Source organism: Excalfactoria chinensis, chromosome 2 (assembly GCF_039878825.1).
Source record: "Excalfactoria chinensis isolate bCotChi1 chromosome 2, bCotChi1.hap2, whole genome shotgun sequence".
Taxonomy (NCBI): Eukaryota; Metazoa; Chordata; class Aves; order Galliformes; family Phasianidae; genus Excalfactoria; species Excalfactoria chinensis.
Genome location: NC_092826.1, coordinates 117,121,066 through 117,138,533, shown reverse-complemented (window position 1 = coordinate 117,138,533; position 17,468 = coordinate 117,121,066). Strand labels below are relative to the sequence as shown.

Sequence of the window (17,468 nt, the reverse complement as noted above, 5' to 3'; positions counted from 1 at the left end):
AATTCCTGCCAGGTTTCCAAGAGTGAGAAATTTGGGTGATGGTTTCACAGAGAGCATTGCTAATTTATGCACTTATTAATTCAGGCAGGACCTTGTTCCATATAACACTGTACTCCGTTGTGGAGGTCTCCCTGGCAGGAATAACTGCAGCCCTCCTCTGAGCACAGAAGAGCCACAGTGTGAACATCAGCCTTTTGCAGAAGCCAGGCAGAAAAACATGCACTGTAAAGAAGGCTAAGGAGTGATGGGTTCTAACACACTGCAATGACAGCCACAGCTCTCCAATGGCAGCCAACGTATTTATTCTAGCTTCACCTGGCCACGAGTAAAGTGAAGGGTAAGGATGACTAAAGGAGGCAGGGTACCCTGCTCCCTCTTGTAAGACTGTATTTTTGTTTTTTCTTTCACTCCAGTTAATTCCAGTCCTTTGATGTGAGCTATCGTATCTCTGAGCGTGCTTGGTGAAAGCCAGCAGCATTCACATGTGGGATTATCACCAGGAGGCACCAGCTCCACCTTTACAGAAGCAGCAAGTGCAGCAACGTAAGGGCAGCAACATTACTACGCCACCTTCACTGTAATGTATTCAAACACGGTGGCTTTGCAGCACTGTACCCACCGCTGCTGGACTGAATTCCACTTCTAGGAATGTCTCCACTTTCACCTGTTGTTTGTTGGGTATTTTCCCCCTCCCCTGAGAATGTTTTTTGAACTGTTTAACAAGCTCAAACTGAATATTTTCTAGCACACAAAGCTGCACACTGTGCCACCAGCAGGGACACAGCAAAATTTGAAACACCAGCCTAACAGCAATCCATTAAAGGAAAAATATTCTTGGTAAACCCCGTTACCAGTGCCTTACCTTACACCAGAGGTAATGCCTGATCCCATAACATCCCAGCCAATAATTACATAGGTGGACACCACTCCTCACAGTGACTTTCAGAGAGCACAATCTAGCACTGTGCTGGTTCAGTTGGTTGCATTGGGTTTCCAGTGCAATGAGGTAAGACCCCAATAGCTCTTTCTATCAATGGTGAGAAACAAGGTAAAGGAAAGAGGGCGTGGAACACCCACCGTTTCGTCAGTGCAGATGGAGTGTACTTGGGTCCCAAACATAACCGAGGTGAAGATGAGAAAGAGGAGAGCCTCAAAACACAAGAGGATGAGAAGGATCACTGTGGTTGGTGGAGAGAAGGAGCTGCATTCTGTAAAGACAAAACAAGAGTTGGAAGGGGAGAGATCAAGTAATGCAGCAGCTGCAAAACACCCAGTAGGCCACGAGTTTTCAAAATAAACTACATCGTGATCATACTCGAAAAGGGGCACGGGGAAGCTCAGACTTCCTAAGGATGCACAACAATGAAGCAGTCACTGCTACAAGTCGAACAAAGCAACAAGCACCACAGGGTTTTGCTGTTGTTGTTAAGCAGCAGATTCCTTTCCCAGTGAGATGTTTTCCCAACCTGCTAGTCAGGAGCTCTTTCACTTATAGTTCACTTACAGCATGGGCTTGCCTGGGCTGCATTGTGTGAAGAGGAATTGTCTTGGACCACATGTAAATATATATAATAAAGTAACAAAACCTATGTTTTTCTATATTTTTTTATTAAAATGTAAAAAGCAGAGATCAACAGAACCATAACAATAGTGAGATGTTTGGCCTTGTTTTTATGAAACATGCATCGGTGTCTGGTTCAATGGAAGCGGCTGCAATTGAGTTCTCAAGGTGCTCGTCAGAGATATTCGATGAAATCTTATTCTCCTTGTGATTCATTCTTGAAAACAACTGCTCAGTATTGCACATACTGCCAAGAAGCAGCAGTGTGAATAAGGCGTGATTGTGAAGCAAGGGATATTTTTCTCTATTAAGACAGACCTTATGAAAGTCCAGTAAGGAGACAAGATCAAATTTTCTTTGACTTGAATGTCTGATTGCAACTCCATATCATCATAGTATCATAGTATCGTGCGAGTTGGAAGGGACCTTAGAGATCATCGAGTCCAACTCCCAGGTTTCGAGCCCTCTGTGTAGCGAAGCGGCACTTCTACCCCCTGCGCCACAGGGGGGATTCGAACCTGGGCCCTCCAGTGCCGCAGGCAGCAGCTTATACCACTGCGCCACTGGGGGCACACAATATTTCATTTGAAAATGTGCAGGTAATGTATTTATGTCAACTGAAAATGGAGTCACAAATAAACAACAACAACAAAAAAAAAGATGATTCTTTTGGAAATCTTGAAACCTCTTCTCAAATTCCTTTATCAAACCAAAAAGCAGAGTTGCATTGTTGGTTTTTTTTTGCTATTCACAGGCCTGTGTTTAGCCAACAAACCAGAACGCATGAGATCATTTGCCATCGCTTGAGCTTGCCATAATTTTTAATGCTGTCGTGGTTTGAAACATACCGAAGAGAAGCTGATTTTCACCTTGAAGACACACATTTAACTCACTTAAAGAAGCGATCAAATCCACCAAAAACTGTTAAACCTGTGAGCCATTTTTCATTTTCAAGTTCTGGCACAAATTCCATTCCACAAATGACTTGATTTTGTGTCAGAAATCATAACACCTTGTCAGCATTTTGCCCTCACTGGGCCACCTTCCTTCAGAAAAGTAAACGATGTCCTCAAAACTGCATCCATACTTTCAAAGGAACTCCTGAAACTGGTGACGATTCAATCCATTGGACTTTACGCAATTCTCAGCTTAGACAATGATTTCCATGACATTATCCACCTTTAAAGCTTTTGCACATACACTTTCTTAGATGTACAGTGCAGTGATAGTTCATCAAACATGTTTTGCTGGTGGCAGTTGTATCACCTGCTATTTAATTAATAAATCCCTCTTTTTTTACCAGCCATTGCTGGGGCACCTTCAGTAGCTATACCACAATGTATCTGCCACACTTTCCAAACATTGCTTAATAAGCACAACATCAGAAAACAGCTTAGATATTTTTAGCTACTACATGACTAGCTTTTATAACAGTCTGAGTTTTAACCTTATAAGAAAAGATTTTGTTCCGTCTTCTTCTGGGATGCCGTGAGGTAGGAAACCTAATAGGAAACACTAGTATTGGCAACAACTGCATGGTTCTCAACAAGCAGCACAAGCACGTGCCATATGCAGTATGCACATGGTATTGTTAAAAAAAATAAAAACGGATGAGTATTTCTCCCATGAGCAGATGTGAAGCTTCAAGAGATAAGCAATGATCAGGTACAACCAGCAAAAATGTAAGGCAACTGAACAACAAATCCATCTCTTGTAAGTGCCCTCTTCTGCTGCTAAAACCCAGGACAGGTGGGAAACTGCTTCCCCCACAGACGCAAGATTGGAGAAAGGGACCTTCCCTTTGATGTGTCCTTCCTTTATGGTCCTTGCTACCATAGTCAAATCCAGATGTTCTCAGTGCCATTCAGCAGCTGGTTGGCATAGTTCTGAACTGCAGAACAACCTTGTCAAATTCAGCTCATAAGCGTGAGTGTACCCATCCTCCACACTGTTATAAGCTAATAAATGTCATGGTTTTGCAAATAAAACCAGTTCTTAAGCACAATGCCGCATTCTAAGAAAAGGGAATCCTAAGAGAAATGAAGCTAATCTCCTTCCAAGACATGTGCAAGCTGCGCACACAACTTTTGGCACCTTTCTCCTTATCTCAGCATTACCTAAAGGATTTCCCCATACTCACACTTTTTAAAAACATACCTCAAATGCTTATGTGAAAACTTGTTAATTTGTTGCTCCAGAACGAGGGCTGGCAGTTTAATTTGGTTGTTGTTGATTTTTTGGTATGTGTGTGTGGAAAGGAATTGTTTGTTCTCGTGAGGGTGGATTTTTGGATCTGAGTTAACATGTTTTCCTGGCAGTCTTGCAAGAATGATTCACGTTACCCTCCAAAAAGAGCATACACAGTCACCTTATCTTGCTTTGGCATTCAGGAAATCAGTGCTGCATTTAGGAAAACAGTAGTTTACTACACACATACTATCTAGGAGTCTTTATGTCTCAACTTCCCCTTAGGCAGTATCAACCCTAAGACAGAATAGGGCTTTTCAGGGCAACGATCCTGGCAGGTCAGAAAGAATTATGAAGTTCCAGGATCGATCATAAAAAAAATAAAAACATAAACACGTAACAGAGCTTTGATACTATTCTCCTACAGCTGATATAAAAGGGGTTGTCTTACAAGCAAACTGCGTTATAAGGTCTTTTCCACAGGCTAATCTGATATTTTAATTAGATGCTTCATTAGTACTCACTTGTCCAGTCTTCTTCAAAGCAATACAAGAAGTGAAATCCCACCATAATTAGAGCATGCAGGGAAATCAGTGCTATATACATCTAGAAAAAATAATAATAATGAGAAAAAGGATGTATTATTGGCATCAGGCAAAGACCAAAATACTCATTTTCAACAACTTAAAATCAAGTGCAGTGTTCAAACTTAAAATAGCCCTAAAACCAAAAATCAGCAACTTCCATCCCCCAAATAAAGTAACCTGATGGTGGCAATCACCAAGGTGACACCCAGCTCATTCTGGCTTTACCAGCAGCTCCAAGGGCATGGGAAGAAGTTTAGTCAAACCCAGACGTTTAGTAGGAAGCCAGGCAGACACAAAGCCTGGTGTCCTGCGCCTCAGTGTGGCCTCCTAGGCAGAGTGCGGCCCTTGCATCTGCTGAGCACAGCGCAGCCCTCCAACACTGAGGTGTCATGATGTCAAAGCTCATGTCCATGTTCTCAAGCACAAGAGCACTACAGTTTACCATGAAACAACAGCTAATTCGTTTTAGCCACAATAAGCACTTTATCTATTTTCCAGTTTGAGAAAAAGGGTTTCATTTTTTTTTTTTCCCTTAAATAAGTGTTTTTCCCTGAGGCAGACACTGGCATGGAAAATTCCTGTCGGGCTTCAACACATTGTACTTAATCCATCTTTTTAAAACCCCGCCTTATCTTTGCAACAAAACACTTCAGACTACTGGCAGTACTACACTACAATTAACAAAGGCAGGGCTAGAAAGATGACTCTCCTGGACCTACAGACTGTAACAAGAGTCCTGAGATACTATATGTGAGGGACATTTTGTTACAGGGCAACCCTATGGAAGCAGCAAACGGTGACAGGAGAGCATTTTGCCTCCTCTCAGAGCTGGAAGGCGCTGCCATGCATTCAGCTCCCCAGGTCTTAATGAGAATAAACAGGAACAAAACCAAAAGAATAAACAAAACCAAAACTTGTGTTTCTTTTGCAACTACACTGGCTGTCTAATAGAGCCCACTTGAAAGTAATGGCAGTTTCAATGGAAATAGAAATCCTTTTGATATGATTAAAGCATCTTGCTTACCCCTCACAGAGAAAACAACCTTGCTCAAGGGAAAGAAAAGGGGTTTTGTTCTGTAACCCACATCCTAACAAGTTACACTGTAGAAAATAAGTTTAGGAGCAAGACTTCCCTCTTAATTGAATTTTTTTCCCTTTCCACTTGGTAACACGCTTCCTTGAACCTACAGATTTCTCCAAAGACTTATTAGTAAAATAGGGCATCACTAAGAAGCAGCCTTGCAACACTCACACTACTCCCACAGGACGCTTGCAGTCGCTTTGATGAAATAGATTTCCACCCTCCCATGTAAGTAGTATTCAAGTCTGTGCTCCTGCTTTCTTACACATTATCCTACAGATAACACCACAAAAAGTCAAACATCTATTTGGTTTTCAAGCACAAAAATAAAATGCTTGCAAGCAGAATGCGAACAATGCTTTCCAAAGGGGATATAGATTTCCCTCTCCTCGCTTAAGATGTGATGCCATCTCTCATTATGCAGTCTCAGACAGGTGCTCCTACAAGGACAGCATTTAGGTACCCCATGTGTGGGCTGCAACTCTACCAAACACAAAGCAGAGTGAAAGAATCAACAAATCACTTGAACTGGGAAACAGCACACCGATCACCACACAAAACAAGCTTCACAAAGCCCTGGCAAACACCTTCTGTTCTGCCTTTTCCCTGCTTCTTATATTGTGTGTATTCCCTAATTAGTCAAACAGGAGTCTGCAGGAGTTCCCTGAAAAGCTCTTCTGAAACAGGAAAGAAAAGCAAGCCAGCATTGGAGCTGCTTCAGAAATGACATACAGTGTTTTGTGGCTGCACACTGGACAGCCTCAAGGAACACGTGCAAAATACTTACTGTAAACAGTACAAAGTACTTCTGGTTATTCTCTCCTACGCAGTTATTGACCCACGGGCAGTGATGGTCCATTTTCCGGATACACCTCTTGCAAACGCTGAAAGAAGACAGAACTTTATTTATAGCACATTCCATTCCAGGAATACAAGAATTCACGGAGATTTTAGGAACACAAGGAAACGAAAGAACCAGAAATGAAACATAATGAGGTTCAACAGGGTGCTGCACTTGGTCAGGGCAATTGCAGGGGTTATACAGACTGGGCAAAGAACCCCTTGAGAGCAGCCCTGAAGAGAAGGACGTGGGGGTCCTGGTGGACGAGAAGAACATGAGCCAGCAGTGTGCGCTTGCAGCCCAGAAGGCCAACTGTGTTCTGGGCTGCATTAAAAAAGGGGTGGCCAGCAGGGAGAGGGAGGTAACTGTCCCCCTCTACTCAGCTCTTGTGAGGCCCCACCTGGATACTGCGTCCAAGCGTGGGGCCCCCAGCACAAGAAAGACACAGAGCTCTTGGAGCGGGTCCAGAGGAGGGTCAATAAGATGATCAGAGGGCTGGAACACCTCTCCTATGGAGAAAGGTTGAGGGAACTGGACTTATTCGGCTTGGAGAAGAGAAGGCTCTGGGGAGACCTCACTGTGGCCTTTCAATATCTGAAAGGAGGGCATAAACAGGAGAGGGTAAGACTGTTTATGAGGGTGGATAGTGATAGGATAAGGGGGAATGGTTTTAAACTGAGACAGGGGAGGTTTAGGTGAGATATTAGAAGGAAGTTTTTCCACACAGAGGGTGGTGACGCACTGGAACAGGTTGCCCAAGGAGGCTGTGGATGCCCCATCCCTGGAGGCATTCAAGGCCAGGCTGGATGTGGCTCTGGGCAGCCTGGTCTGCTGGTTGGCAACCCTGTATGTAGCAGAAGGGTTGAAACTCAATGATCACTGTGGGCCTTTTCAACCCAGGCCGTCCTATGATTCTATGAAATCAGAACCGCTGTAAATTTACTATTCGACACATCAATATTTCTGGTTCTCTCTATGTCTGCTGAAATCAGCCACACAGTACAAAATGACCACCATAAAAAATTCATGTCAAGCAATACACATTCTCATAACATTATCAGAGGTTCTGCCAAAATACAGTTTGAAAAATACATTCAGGCAGATGGAAAGATTGTGTGTTAGCCTGATTTTAATCAAGCTAGTCTCTGAAAACATCCACAGATTAAAAACTAACCAAAAATCCCACCTACAACACAAAGATGTGAAAAACAGTTAACAAGCAATAACTCTTTTCAGAATTATCAATCACAGAATCATATCATCATAGATTGGCCAGGGTTGAAAAGGACCTCAAAGATCATCTAGTTTGAACCCCCTTCCATGAGCAGGATCTCCAACCACTAGATCAGGCTAATAGTAGGTAAAGGTTTACGAAGCAAACGTGAGAACAGACTCTTGAAAACAAGGTAAGCCACACACTGGCACAAAACAGCCATGGCAGATAGTCAGGAAGACATTACCACAATATACATCTAAGGTACAATTAGATGTTAAAGCGCTTCACAAAACCACACTAATAAAATCAAAAATTCAGGTTCTTGCCAGCAGGCACGCTGTGGCTTGAAGTCAAATAATTAAAAGACTGCTACTTTGTCTGAACATCATTCTCCTGGCTAGTCAGGAACTGCTTCGAGCTTCATAATAAAAGAGGTCTTATTCTCTGCTGCTTTCTCATACGACAGCAGACAGAAGGCTGTCTCCTGATACCGCATCGCACAAACAAGCACAGAAATCAAATATGAAAAAGCACAAAACCTCAAAACAAACAAACAATAGCCCCATAAAAGGGAGCAGCAGCAGCAATCCCAGAACAATTCTGGCAGCTCTGAAACAGGAAGAATTGAGGGCTGCCTCACTTCATTTTCATTTTTCTTCACAGAATTAAAAATATTTTGACCTTTAATATAAACAACAATACCTAAACACTTAAAGAGAGTCTCAAATAAAAACATAAGCATGTTCTTATGAGCACTTATGAATAAATAATAGAAAGCCTCTCTCTGAACAGCCCTGCACTGACTGCACAGCGGGAGGAGTTAATCCCAAGGAGCCTTGCCATGCCTGAACAATCAATGAGCTGCTATGGTCCTGATGCTAAGGGAAAGGCTGCCTGAGCAGGTTGCCAGAGCAAGAGCTCAGGCAGGCACAGGTAGCCTGTTACCTGCTGACTCCAGAGACAGTAGAGAACAGAAGAAGCCTCATTTTGTTAGAATAAGCAACTCAGAATTGTTTTTGAGCTATGTGCTACTCCAAGCACGTTGTGTTGTAAAAACAAGTCATCTGCCTGAAAATTTCAGACTTTACAGGACAAGCATCAACCGTTCACCCAGGAAAGAGGCAGAGGGAGAAGGATGGATGGGATAAAGCAGGAGGGTGCCTCCCTGTACTCCAGTTTAGTTTGTGTGTTCTTCTGTGTGAGCGCACACACTTCCCTTCAGCTCTGAAGCAGGTCAAGCACTAAAGCAACCCCTACAATCGCTGCCAGGTCCTAGTTCCCCAAAAAGGGACAGCCTGAAGCAGTTAAACCAAAGAGCTCCACAAAGGAAGCATCTAAGGCTGGGAGGAGACTTATTCTCTGTTTGCATACTAAAAGGAGGTGGATAATCGGTAGAAGGTGAAACTAGCTGGTTGAAAAGGATGCACAGAACCAAGGACCAAAAGTGGTGAACAACAGGGATTGCCCATACTCAAATACACTCCTGTCAACAGCCCAGCTTCCAAACACTGGAAGGAACACTGCTGGGCACCAGGGATTCATGTGAATCAAAAAGCACTGAATTCCCTCATGCACACAGCTGGCAACACCTCCTGCTTTGCACATGCACAGACTTGGGGTGTGAAAGTCAAAAAGATCTCCCCACCCCACAGGGAACACTAGGCTGAAGATACTCAACACTATTAATGTACAGTGGATAGATTTCCCAAATTTTAACGTCTATAAAATTAGCTTAAAGAATGGAGAAAAGAACTGTGGAGATGAGGTTCTGTGTTGTGCCAAACAGCCTTTTTCATTTGCCTACAGTGTGAGTCATCAGCCAGACAGCATTTTAGAAGCGAAGCTTCATTCATAATTGAAGACATGTCAGAGGGGATTTTACAGCGGCATTAATAAGTGATAGGAACGATCACATTGCTCCTACTGAATAACCAGCTCCTGAGCTGGATTACAACTAAAAGCCAGCAACAAAAAATTTGCACACTAAAGCCCTGAGATCTGAAAAATGCAAAGAGCAAGGCACGTTTGTTCAGTTCAGTCACACCTACGTACCTCTCTCCCCACAAGACCTCTGCCTGAATCCAGTAACCACGACACGAGCTCTCCCAGTGTGCACTGTGGTTTGGGGGTAGATAAGGAAAGGATACCAGTGCAAATTCATTAACTACTTACTGGAAAGCAGGTTCGCTTGTTTTAAAAGCGGAAGAGAATGTTAGGAAGTAGTTATTTTTTTTGCTCACTGCTTTTAGCTCTAAAAAGCTCACTACCAGTTACTCTCTCCAGAGAAGTTTATCCTAACAGAAAAAGAAAGGACACGACGGATCAGTAGACATACTGATCTGCTGCAAAGCACAAAACAAAGTCACAGTACTCAGTGAAAATATGGAAACTGGAACTCTTGAAAAAAAATATTGCATATTTATACTACCTACATACACACACACACACACACCATTACCTGAAGTTTAGTTTTAAATTGAGAATTACTTCTAAATCTATAGACAATAGATCTGACTTAAAAGTAAAAAGGACGCTGACCTTCAAAAGATATTTCTGTTGTATAGACTTCTCTGCTTTTTGGTCTTTAAAGAACCTTTTAAAGTCGTTTTAGGTCTTTTTTCACACGACAGCCAATACAGGTCTGAAGCAGCACTCACGTGAAGTGTTTCTCATTTTGCAGAAAGTAATCTTAGCCTGCTGAAGATGAAAATGCCCCTGAAAACCCCTGAGATTTTTACACAAGAAGCTTGAATGCATTTGCCACTTCGGGCAATAGAATTTGAATGCCAAATTCTCAATTTAATCACTCAAGTCTCACACTCTAATAATAATTCAAGCACACGGGACAACTCTTGAGGCCCAGAGGTACTTGATAAAAGAGCAATCAACAGAAAAGACTTTACCTGCAGTGATGTGCTCTGTCAGGTTTGATGCTACAACATTTTGGGCACTTGTAAACCACCTGTCCTGGCTTAAGCTGTAAACTCTCAATGAACTCTTTTGTTGCGTTGCCTTTGGGCACAGCACCCTGCAGAAAAGGAAAACAAACCAGAAGATTACCCTGTGAACACTGTCAGTGCTCAGAATAATAGGGATGACTTAAAACTATTGAAGGGGAGGGAGGAAAAATAGGAAAAATAATAGGAAAAAAAAATACTCTGGTATCAACAGGGAGCTGGGAAGAGCAAGAAGATTCAGGAAAAAAAAGCTAAAACAAGGTGATCCTAATATATAGAACAATATATTAAAACATCTCTTAAAAACAAAATAAAACAAGCAGCAGTAAATCCTTACATAAGGAATAAGTCTTTTGTAATCTCTCAGTAATTGTCAAATAATTAAAGAGTTTTTATCCCCCTCCCCACATCTATCAATGGATTTATCATCCCAGTGTTTCTCATCACAAATTGAAGACAACAGATTTTTTAATTCAAGTCGAAGCAGTTACTTGTGAAGTACCAGTGTGTACAGCAGCAGTTGCTGATAGGCATCTAATACATTTATAGCTGTACTTCTGTTGTGTATCTGATATTCAAATCGGGGTTTAATGTTCAAACAATGCGCTCTAAGAGTCCTTCCCCCCAAGTAAGACCAGGCAAAATGTTCTTGTTTGGACAATTGTGATGTTAAAATAAGTGTCTTTAAACAGGAGAAGCTGCAGAAGCCTGAACTTTCAGCAGTTTGCAAAACATTCAAGAGTTTCCATCCCGTGGCCATAAATTTGATCAAAAGAGGGAAAAAAAAGATGAAATGTGACATATGAAATCATTGCTGGTGCTCTGACACAATGCATCGCTGTAGGTGCAGGCTTATATACTGAAATAAAACCAGGGACTGAACATTTTAACACATTTTTGATGGAGCAGCCTCTTCTTAAAGCTATATTATTTCTCAACAGCAATAAAGAATAGTAATGCATATTAACAAAAGAACTGCAGGTTAAAGTGGTATTAGAAGGTTTTCTTGAGCAGTCTTGGGGTTTTTCCACACAAAGCTCCCAACAGCCCTGGCCAGTCTAGGACTGGTGACCAAGACCAGTTTATAGAAGATGCTACAAGCAGCGCTCTCTCAGCATACAGCAAAGTTCCAAACACAAGGAATGTTTTTATTAGGAACGCAAAGGAAGCAGTTCCTGAAAAGGAAGAAACTCTATCAATTCTGAAAAATACAAGTGTTACGTAATTTCTGACAACAATTCCCATTTCTTTGCAGTGCTCTGCTTCATTCTTGATCCCAGATGTGACGCTGCTCTCCATCTCCCAGCAGCCTCCTTCCCCCCAAACTCACACTGCCACCCTACATTGCTGCATCCCCTCCCTTCTTTCCCATTCCCATTTTGCCTAGCTGATCTCTTTCTAAAAATCTCTATGCAAAAATAGAACACAATCTCACTGGCTCTCTCCATCCACACCCTAAAATCCCACCAACCACGCAGTGGGAATTAACATATCATTTCCAGATTCCTCTGTGCTAAGATTTTATCTGTTTCTCTGAAGCTGTGCTTGTTCAGCCTGCTTTAAAATACAGTTTTTGTTTCAAGAGTGACCGCTAGCTCTGCAAAATAACACCAGAGACCTGGAGGTCCACAATATTGAAGCCACACAACACGTAATACTTAACAATAACACTTATATAGCAAATTGCTACAACCTTGTATTTGCGAGCCCAAAGACCACAAGTTTCAGCACCTCAACTACTGCTCAAATTTCTGCTCAGCAGCAGTAGCATGCAATGAATCAGTCTTTGCTTTACCACAAACTGCAAAACTACCCCAAACCAAACAATTTGTGCAGCTCTGCAGCTTCTTGAAGAGCTGAATAGTCATATAAGAAAAACTGCACTGAAGTTTTAACAGCACCTAAAAAGGTTTCAAGTAGGAAATGACATTTGGAGGGAATAATTTGAGTATCAGGGATGTACTGCCATTCCCAATAGCAACAAAAAGACTCAGGAGGAAGGAGAGAAGGAATCTAAGCTTGTTTTTCCTTCTACAGTCTAGTTTGAATGGGGCTTTGAACTGAACATAGTTTCCAGATGTTGATAAGCAAAATAAGCACAAGGCAATCAGAATAACCATCACGGCATTAAACATCTCTTATTAGAGAAGCAGTGTCCTACAAACAGAGGCAAGGGAGTGCCACAATCCATATGCTTCCTGTCTGCCCAAGAACTTCCAGCTGGTAGCATCCTTACATAATATTTGTTTTCGCACAGCCCAATAAACTTCATTAAAACACTAGTGTGAGAGATGGCTGCACGGCTTTTCAAAACTATGAGCGTCCTGCTCCATTCTGCTGAAATAATGCTTGCCAAGGCAGATAACCAGAACCAGCTTTTCCTGCTTCGCTGTTTTGTCAAGACATGACAAGCCACAAACATGAGATCCAGCATCTGTGAGAAAAGTCTCGGGGAGAAACGCTCTCCTCCTCATCGCAGAAAGAAGCTGCTCTCACAAGGAGAATCTACAGCTGGGTCCTCAACTTTGCATTTGACTTGAGTGGGATGAGGAATTAGCCTCCCACATCAGCAGCCTCTCAGCAGGCTGACACGCAGAAGTTATTTAAATCTGCCACTCACTCAGCAACCGAGTTACTCAACACTGATCAGATAAGAAAAACACTGCCTTTTTCTTCCCCAGACATGCAGAGAGAGATACTTACTGGATCTGTCAGCATAGCACGAAAATGTGAAGCCAAAGCGAGGAACGCCAAGGTGTTGAACAGTGTGCCATTGATGACACTATAAACGTAATCTCTTGAGGGAACTAGCATGACAAGAAGGACTACAAAGTCAGCGTAGAACACCAGCATCCAGGTGACAACGGCACATGCGATACCACAGCCATCTCGAATAAACCACATTGTTCCCAAGGAAGCACGGCTTGGAGGTGGAACACACTTCTCTGGCTGGAGGTATTCAGGTGTCCTTTCAATATCTCTGAAGCGGTGGACTGAAGAATTCATCATAGGCTATTATGTCCATACTTGCATCTGAAAGAGAATCAGAAACAGCACTCACAGCCTTGCAAGGCCCTTCAAGATCCTTTCACACGGCAGGATGGGATCTCATGAGACACTCCCAACTGCAAAAACTGAGTAGAAATAGTAGAAAAAGATGAACCAAACAAAAAATAATGGCTTTGGAATCCAGACTCTCATGCTTATCAGAACACCTCTTACCCAAGAAGACTCTCTAAGTGCTTTTAAGATTTGCTTAATCACACGCTGACTCCAGCCACCCCCACTGAGGAAAGGCAGCAAGTGCTCTGATGCACAGCACAGTGGCCAGATAGTGCCAATGGGAGCGGCTGCAAACACCTGGGCACCAACATGGGGGAAAAGAGCAGAGCAGAGCCCCTTCTGCTGGGTCAGGCCCAATGAAGTAAAAAGAGCTTGGGGGCTCAATCTGCACAAACCGCTGAGGAGTAATGGCAGCAACTCCTGAAGCAGCAGCTCGTACAAAGATTTTTACAGAACTCCCCAGTCTTGCCTTGATTGTGCTCTTCCCTCCTCCACTGGCTTTACCACCCCCTGGGGCCTGCTACTTCACTCCACTCCATCCTTCAATAGTGTTTGCTTTGCCCCCCTCTGGAACTCCTGGAGGCTTTGCACACACACACACACACACACACACACACAGCCACACACACTTCTTCAAGAAGAGTTTGCACAGCATTTGAAATACTTAAACACCGCAATCGAAAATGGGCTTGGCTACTAAATACACTGAATTGCATATGCCCAGCAGAAGGGCTCAGCTGCCTCTCCCCTTGAAATGTAAGGACTGGTTTCACCTCTTTTAGAAACAGCGCTTGTTTCCATTTCAGTTCAGAGAGAGGAAGATGATGCTCACCGCTAGTTATGTTCCCTGCCAAAAAGTTCACAATGAAGCTATTTTTGCATTCAACTGTTGAAAAAAATACCAAAAAAACCTTAAAATATGCTATTGCTTAGACAAAATAGATGCATTTTATAGGAAATACAGTGAGATCACAGAAGAATCCAGAACATTAAGCTTCCCTCAAAGCATTTATGGCTCAGTTCTGTCCAGGAGAGGGAAAAGCTCTATTTCAGAAGCACCAAGCTCCACAGCCATGCTATTGCCCTATCCAGACAGCAATGGGGATGACAACTCGCTTTTTTGCTGTTAGTGTTTAAAGTGTTTTAAAGACTCCTCTCCCCATGATAACAGTCGGCCTTCATTGCACTGTTTAATAATCTTACTAGAGTTGTTAGGCAGGCTTGCCAGCTCAAAACAAAGCTGACACAAGACTCATGCCTGATGATGGTATTTTAACTGACTGTAACATAATGCATTAAAAACATGAAAAACTGCAATTCAGATGTTCAGCTTTCAAACTATAGTTTTAGACCTGACACGTGAGGTTCACAGCAGCAAGCTGCCACTGCCTCCAGCACTGCCTTTCAGGATTGTCTGCCTAGACCCTGTGAGATCCCTTTGTATTTTTTTCCCTTGGTGTTTTGTTTTCCAAAGGAAAGGAATGAAAGAATCACAAGAAAAGCCAACTCCTACCAACGGAGGAATGAGTTTGACTAGTCACCTTAAGGTCAGTCCTGGCTGAAAGCTAGACAAATGCACACTGATTACAGCTGTGAGCTTAGCCCTGAACAGCATGCTTCTGCAGGCAAACAAAATGCAGGGCTAAAGCAGGAAGCTGTTTCACTCCAATGGAAGTTATCCCAGAAATAAAGCATAAAATAAAAGTATTGTTGTAGAAGTGCCAAAGGAGGAACCAGTAGGAACCTGGAGGCACCTCACCTGAGGGTCCAGTTTCTGCAGTACAGAAAGGAAGCCGGTAAGATGCAACAGGCCTCCAACACTGACTTCTGGCTGGAGGACAATCGTGTTATTTAATGCACTCAAGTTATTTAAGACTGCTTACAGAGTCATCAATGAGCAACAAAATGAAAAATCAGTAATTGCTTTGTGAACACTATTCATTACTTGAGAAACACTTACGTGTTTCCGTGTCCGCTATTTGTATGGAACTTACTGTGTTATAGTTTTTGCCTGCTGCCCCTTGTCCTATCACTGCACACCACTGAAAAGAGCCTGTCCCCATCTATTTGACTCCCACACTTTTGATATTTATAAACAGTGATGAAATCCCAGCCTTCTCTCCCGCAGGCTGAACAATTCCAGGCCTCTGAGCCTTTCTTCATACGGGATATGTTCTGTCCCCTCATCATTTTGGTGGCCCTCCATTGGATTATATCTAGAAGTTCCCTCTCTTTCTTGAAGCGAGAAGCCCAGCACTAAACACACTACAGCATGCGACCTCATGAGAGCAGAGAAGAAGGGGAGGATCACATCCCTTGGCCTGCTGGCCACAGTCTTTTTAATGCAACCCAGGATACCATTGGCCTTCTGGGACACCAGGGCACACTGATGGCTCATGGCCAACCTGTTGCCCACCAGGACATTCAGGTCCTTCTATGCAGAGCTTCCTTCCAGGAGGTCAGCTCCTAGCCTGGACTGACACATGCAGTAATTCCTCTCCAGGTACAAGACCCTACACTTGCTCTTGCTGAAGATCATCAGGTTCCTCTCTGTCCAACTCACCAGCCTGTCCGGGCCACACTGAATGACAGCACAGCCTTCTGGTACATCAGCCCGATGTGTACTACTCCTCCCCACTTTGCATCACCAGCAAACTTGCTGAGGGTGGGCTCTATCCCTTCACCCAGGTCATCACCTTACAGTCATGCTATACAAGCAGAGTCTCAGCTCCCCTTCCACATAGCCTGGTTAATATTTTTAATTCCTTGTTCTGACCTACATAAACATCTTTTTGTTTATGCTGGCTAACCTGGTATTTTCATACTGAAAAAGATTGTGGCATGGGGGAATAACTCACCCTGGCTGCCCTGCCCTGGAATCACCCTGCACAGGAGCTCAGTTTGTCACACACAGCTTGGGTGCGTCAGCCCTTCCTGCTCAGAAGCACACAACCACAAGGACCCGATCACTGCATCAGGCTGCAGGGACGTCAAACAGTGACAGCAAACATGTCCAGTCAGCTCCATGTCATAGTGAAACTTCTCTTTCTTATCTGGAAGGCATTTAGCATCACAGGAATAATCAAAGGAATATGTAATACGTGCATTAGAAATGTAAACAAAAGAAATTAAAATCCACTTCCTCTTACAACGAACACTTATAATACAGTTACACCTTCTATAAATTAACTGTCTTTTGACTTGACGTCAGTCACGTTAAAAAAGAAAACCACACACACACAAAAAAAACCTATTTCTAATGGCTTGTAACTGCTGACCAACACGTTAAGAATGCATGAAGAACTGAGCTGGGCCTTCGTCCAGTGGGTACCTGAATGCAGTTTGATGTTCTGATCTCACAAGAAGTCCACTGCTCACCGAGCTTATCTGCATCTCATTACTCATGCTGGGAAAACCAAGCACCTCAGTGTGACCTGCCACACTGCACTATTACACAGAATCACAGGATTATGGCGCAGACATCGCAAGTGTTTCTCCTATTACAAGTCCATTTAACGTTAAACTCTGGGGAGGAGTTACCTGCACTGACTATTGAGTTCTGCCTGTTGTATTAAAGCAATCTTGAGGGAGAGAAAAGAAAGAGAGAGAGAGAGACCAGGGCAAACTCTGTGTCTTTCTAGAGGGTTTAGTTATTATTACCTTATTTAAGGTAAACTCATTCCTGAAGACAGTTTTTCTAACGCAGAGAACTAGAGTTTACTGACAGCACTTTGAGAGCTGATAAACAATTATCAGGTTAACTTTTTATTGTCATCAAAAGGAAGCAAGCATACATCACTGGTCACACTGTCTTCACAGCTGCTACACTTAAGTGATCTTCACACACTGGACATTCTCTTTAACATTAATAACTGACCTATACTTATGTAAGTACACATGTAAACTGCAAGCTCATTTTGAAGCTCATTTCAGTCTTTTGTACATAAAACGACATTAATGAACAAAGAGGGAATG

At 42.9% G+C, this 17,468-nt stretch overlaps 1 protein-coding gene across 5 annotated transcripts in view; it reads right to left on the bottom strand.

Moving 5' to 3' along the window:
- The window catches only part of ZDHHC3 (zDHHC palmitoyltransferase 3), a 29,752-nt gene that overhangs the window by 7,718 nt on the left and 4,566 nt on the right, over window positions 1-17,468 (bottom strand). For all 5 annotated transcript variants that reach the window (XR_011902964.1, XR_011902965.1, XM_072330595.1 and 2 more), the window contains exons 2-6: window positions 13,134-13,463; window positions 10,377-10,501; window positions 6,204-6,300; window positions 4,273-4,354; window positions 1,078-1,208 (exon numbers count right to left, since the gene is read on the bottom strand). Coding sequence is in view for 3 of the 5 variants with exons in the window: in XM_072330595.1 (XP_072186696.1) it covers window positions 1,078-1,208; window positions 4,273-4,354; window positions 6,204-6,300; window positions 10,377-10,501; window positions 13,134-13,439 (741 nt within the window). In the remaining 2 variants the exon portion in view is untranslated. The remainder of the gene's footprint in view (window positions 1-1,077; window positions 1,209-4,272; window positions 4,355-6,203; window positions 6,301-10,376; window positions 10,502-13,133; window positions 13,464-17,468) is intronic.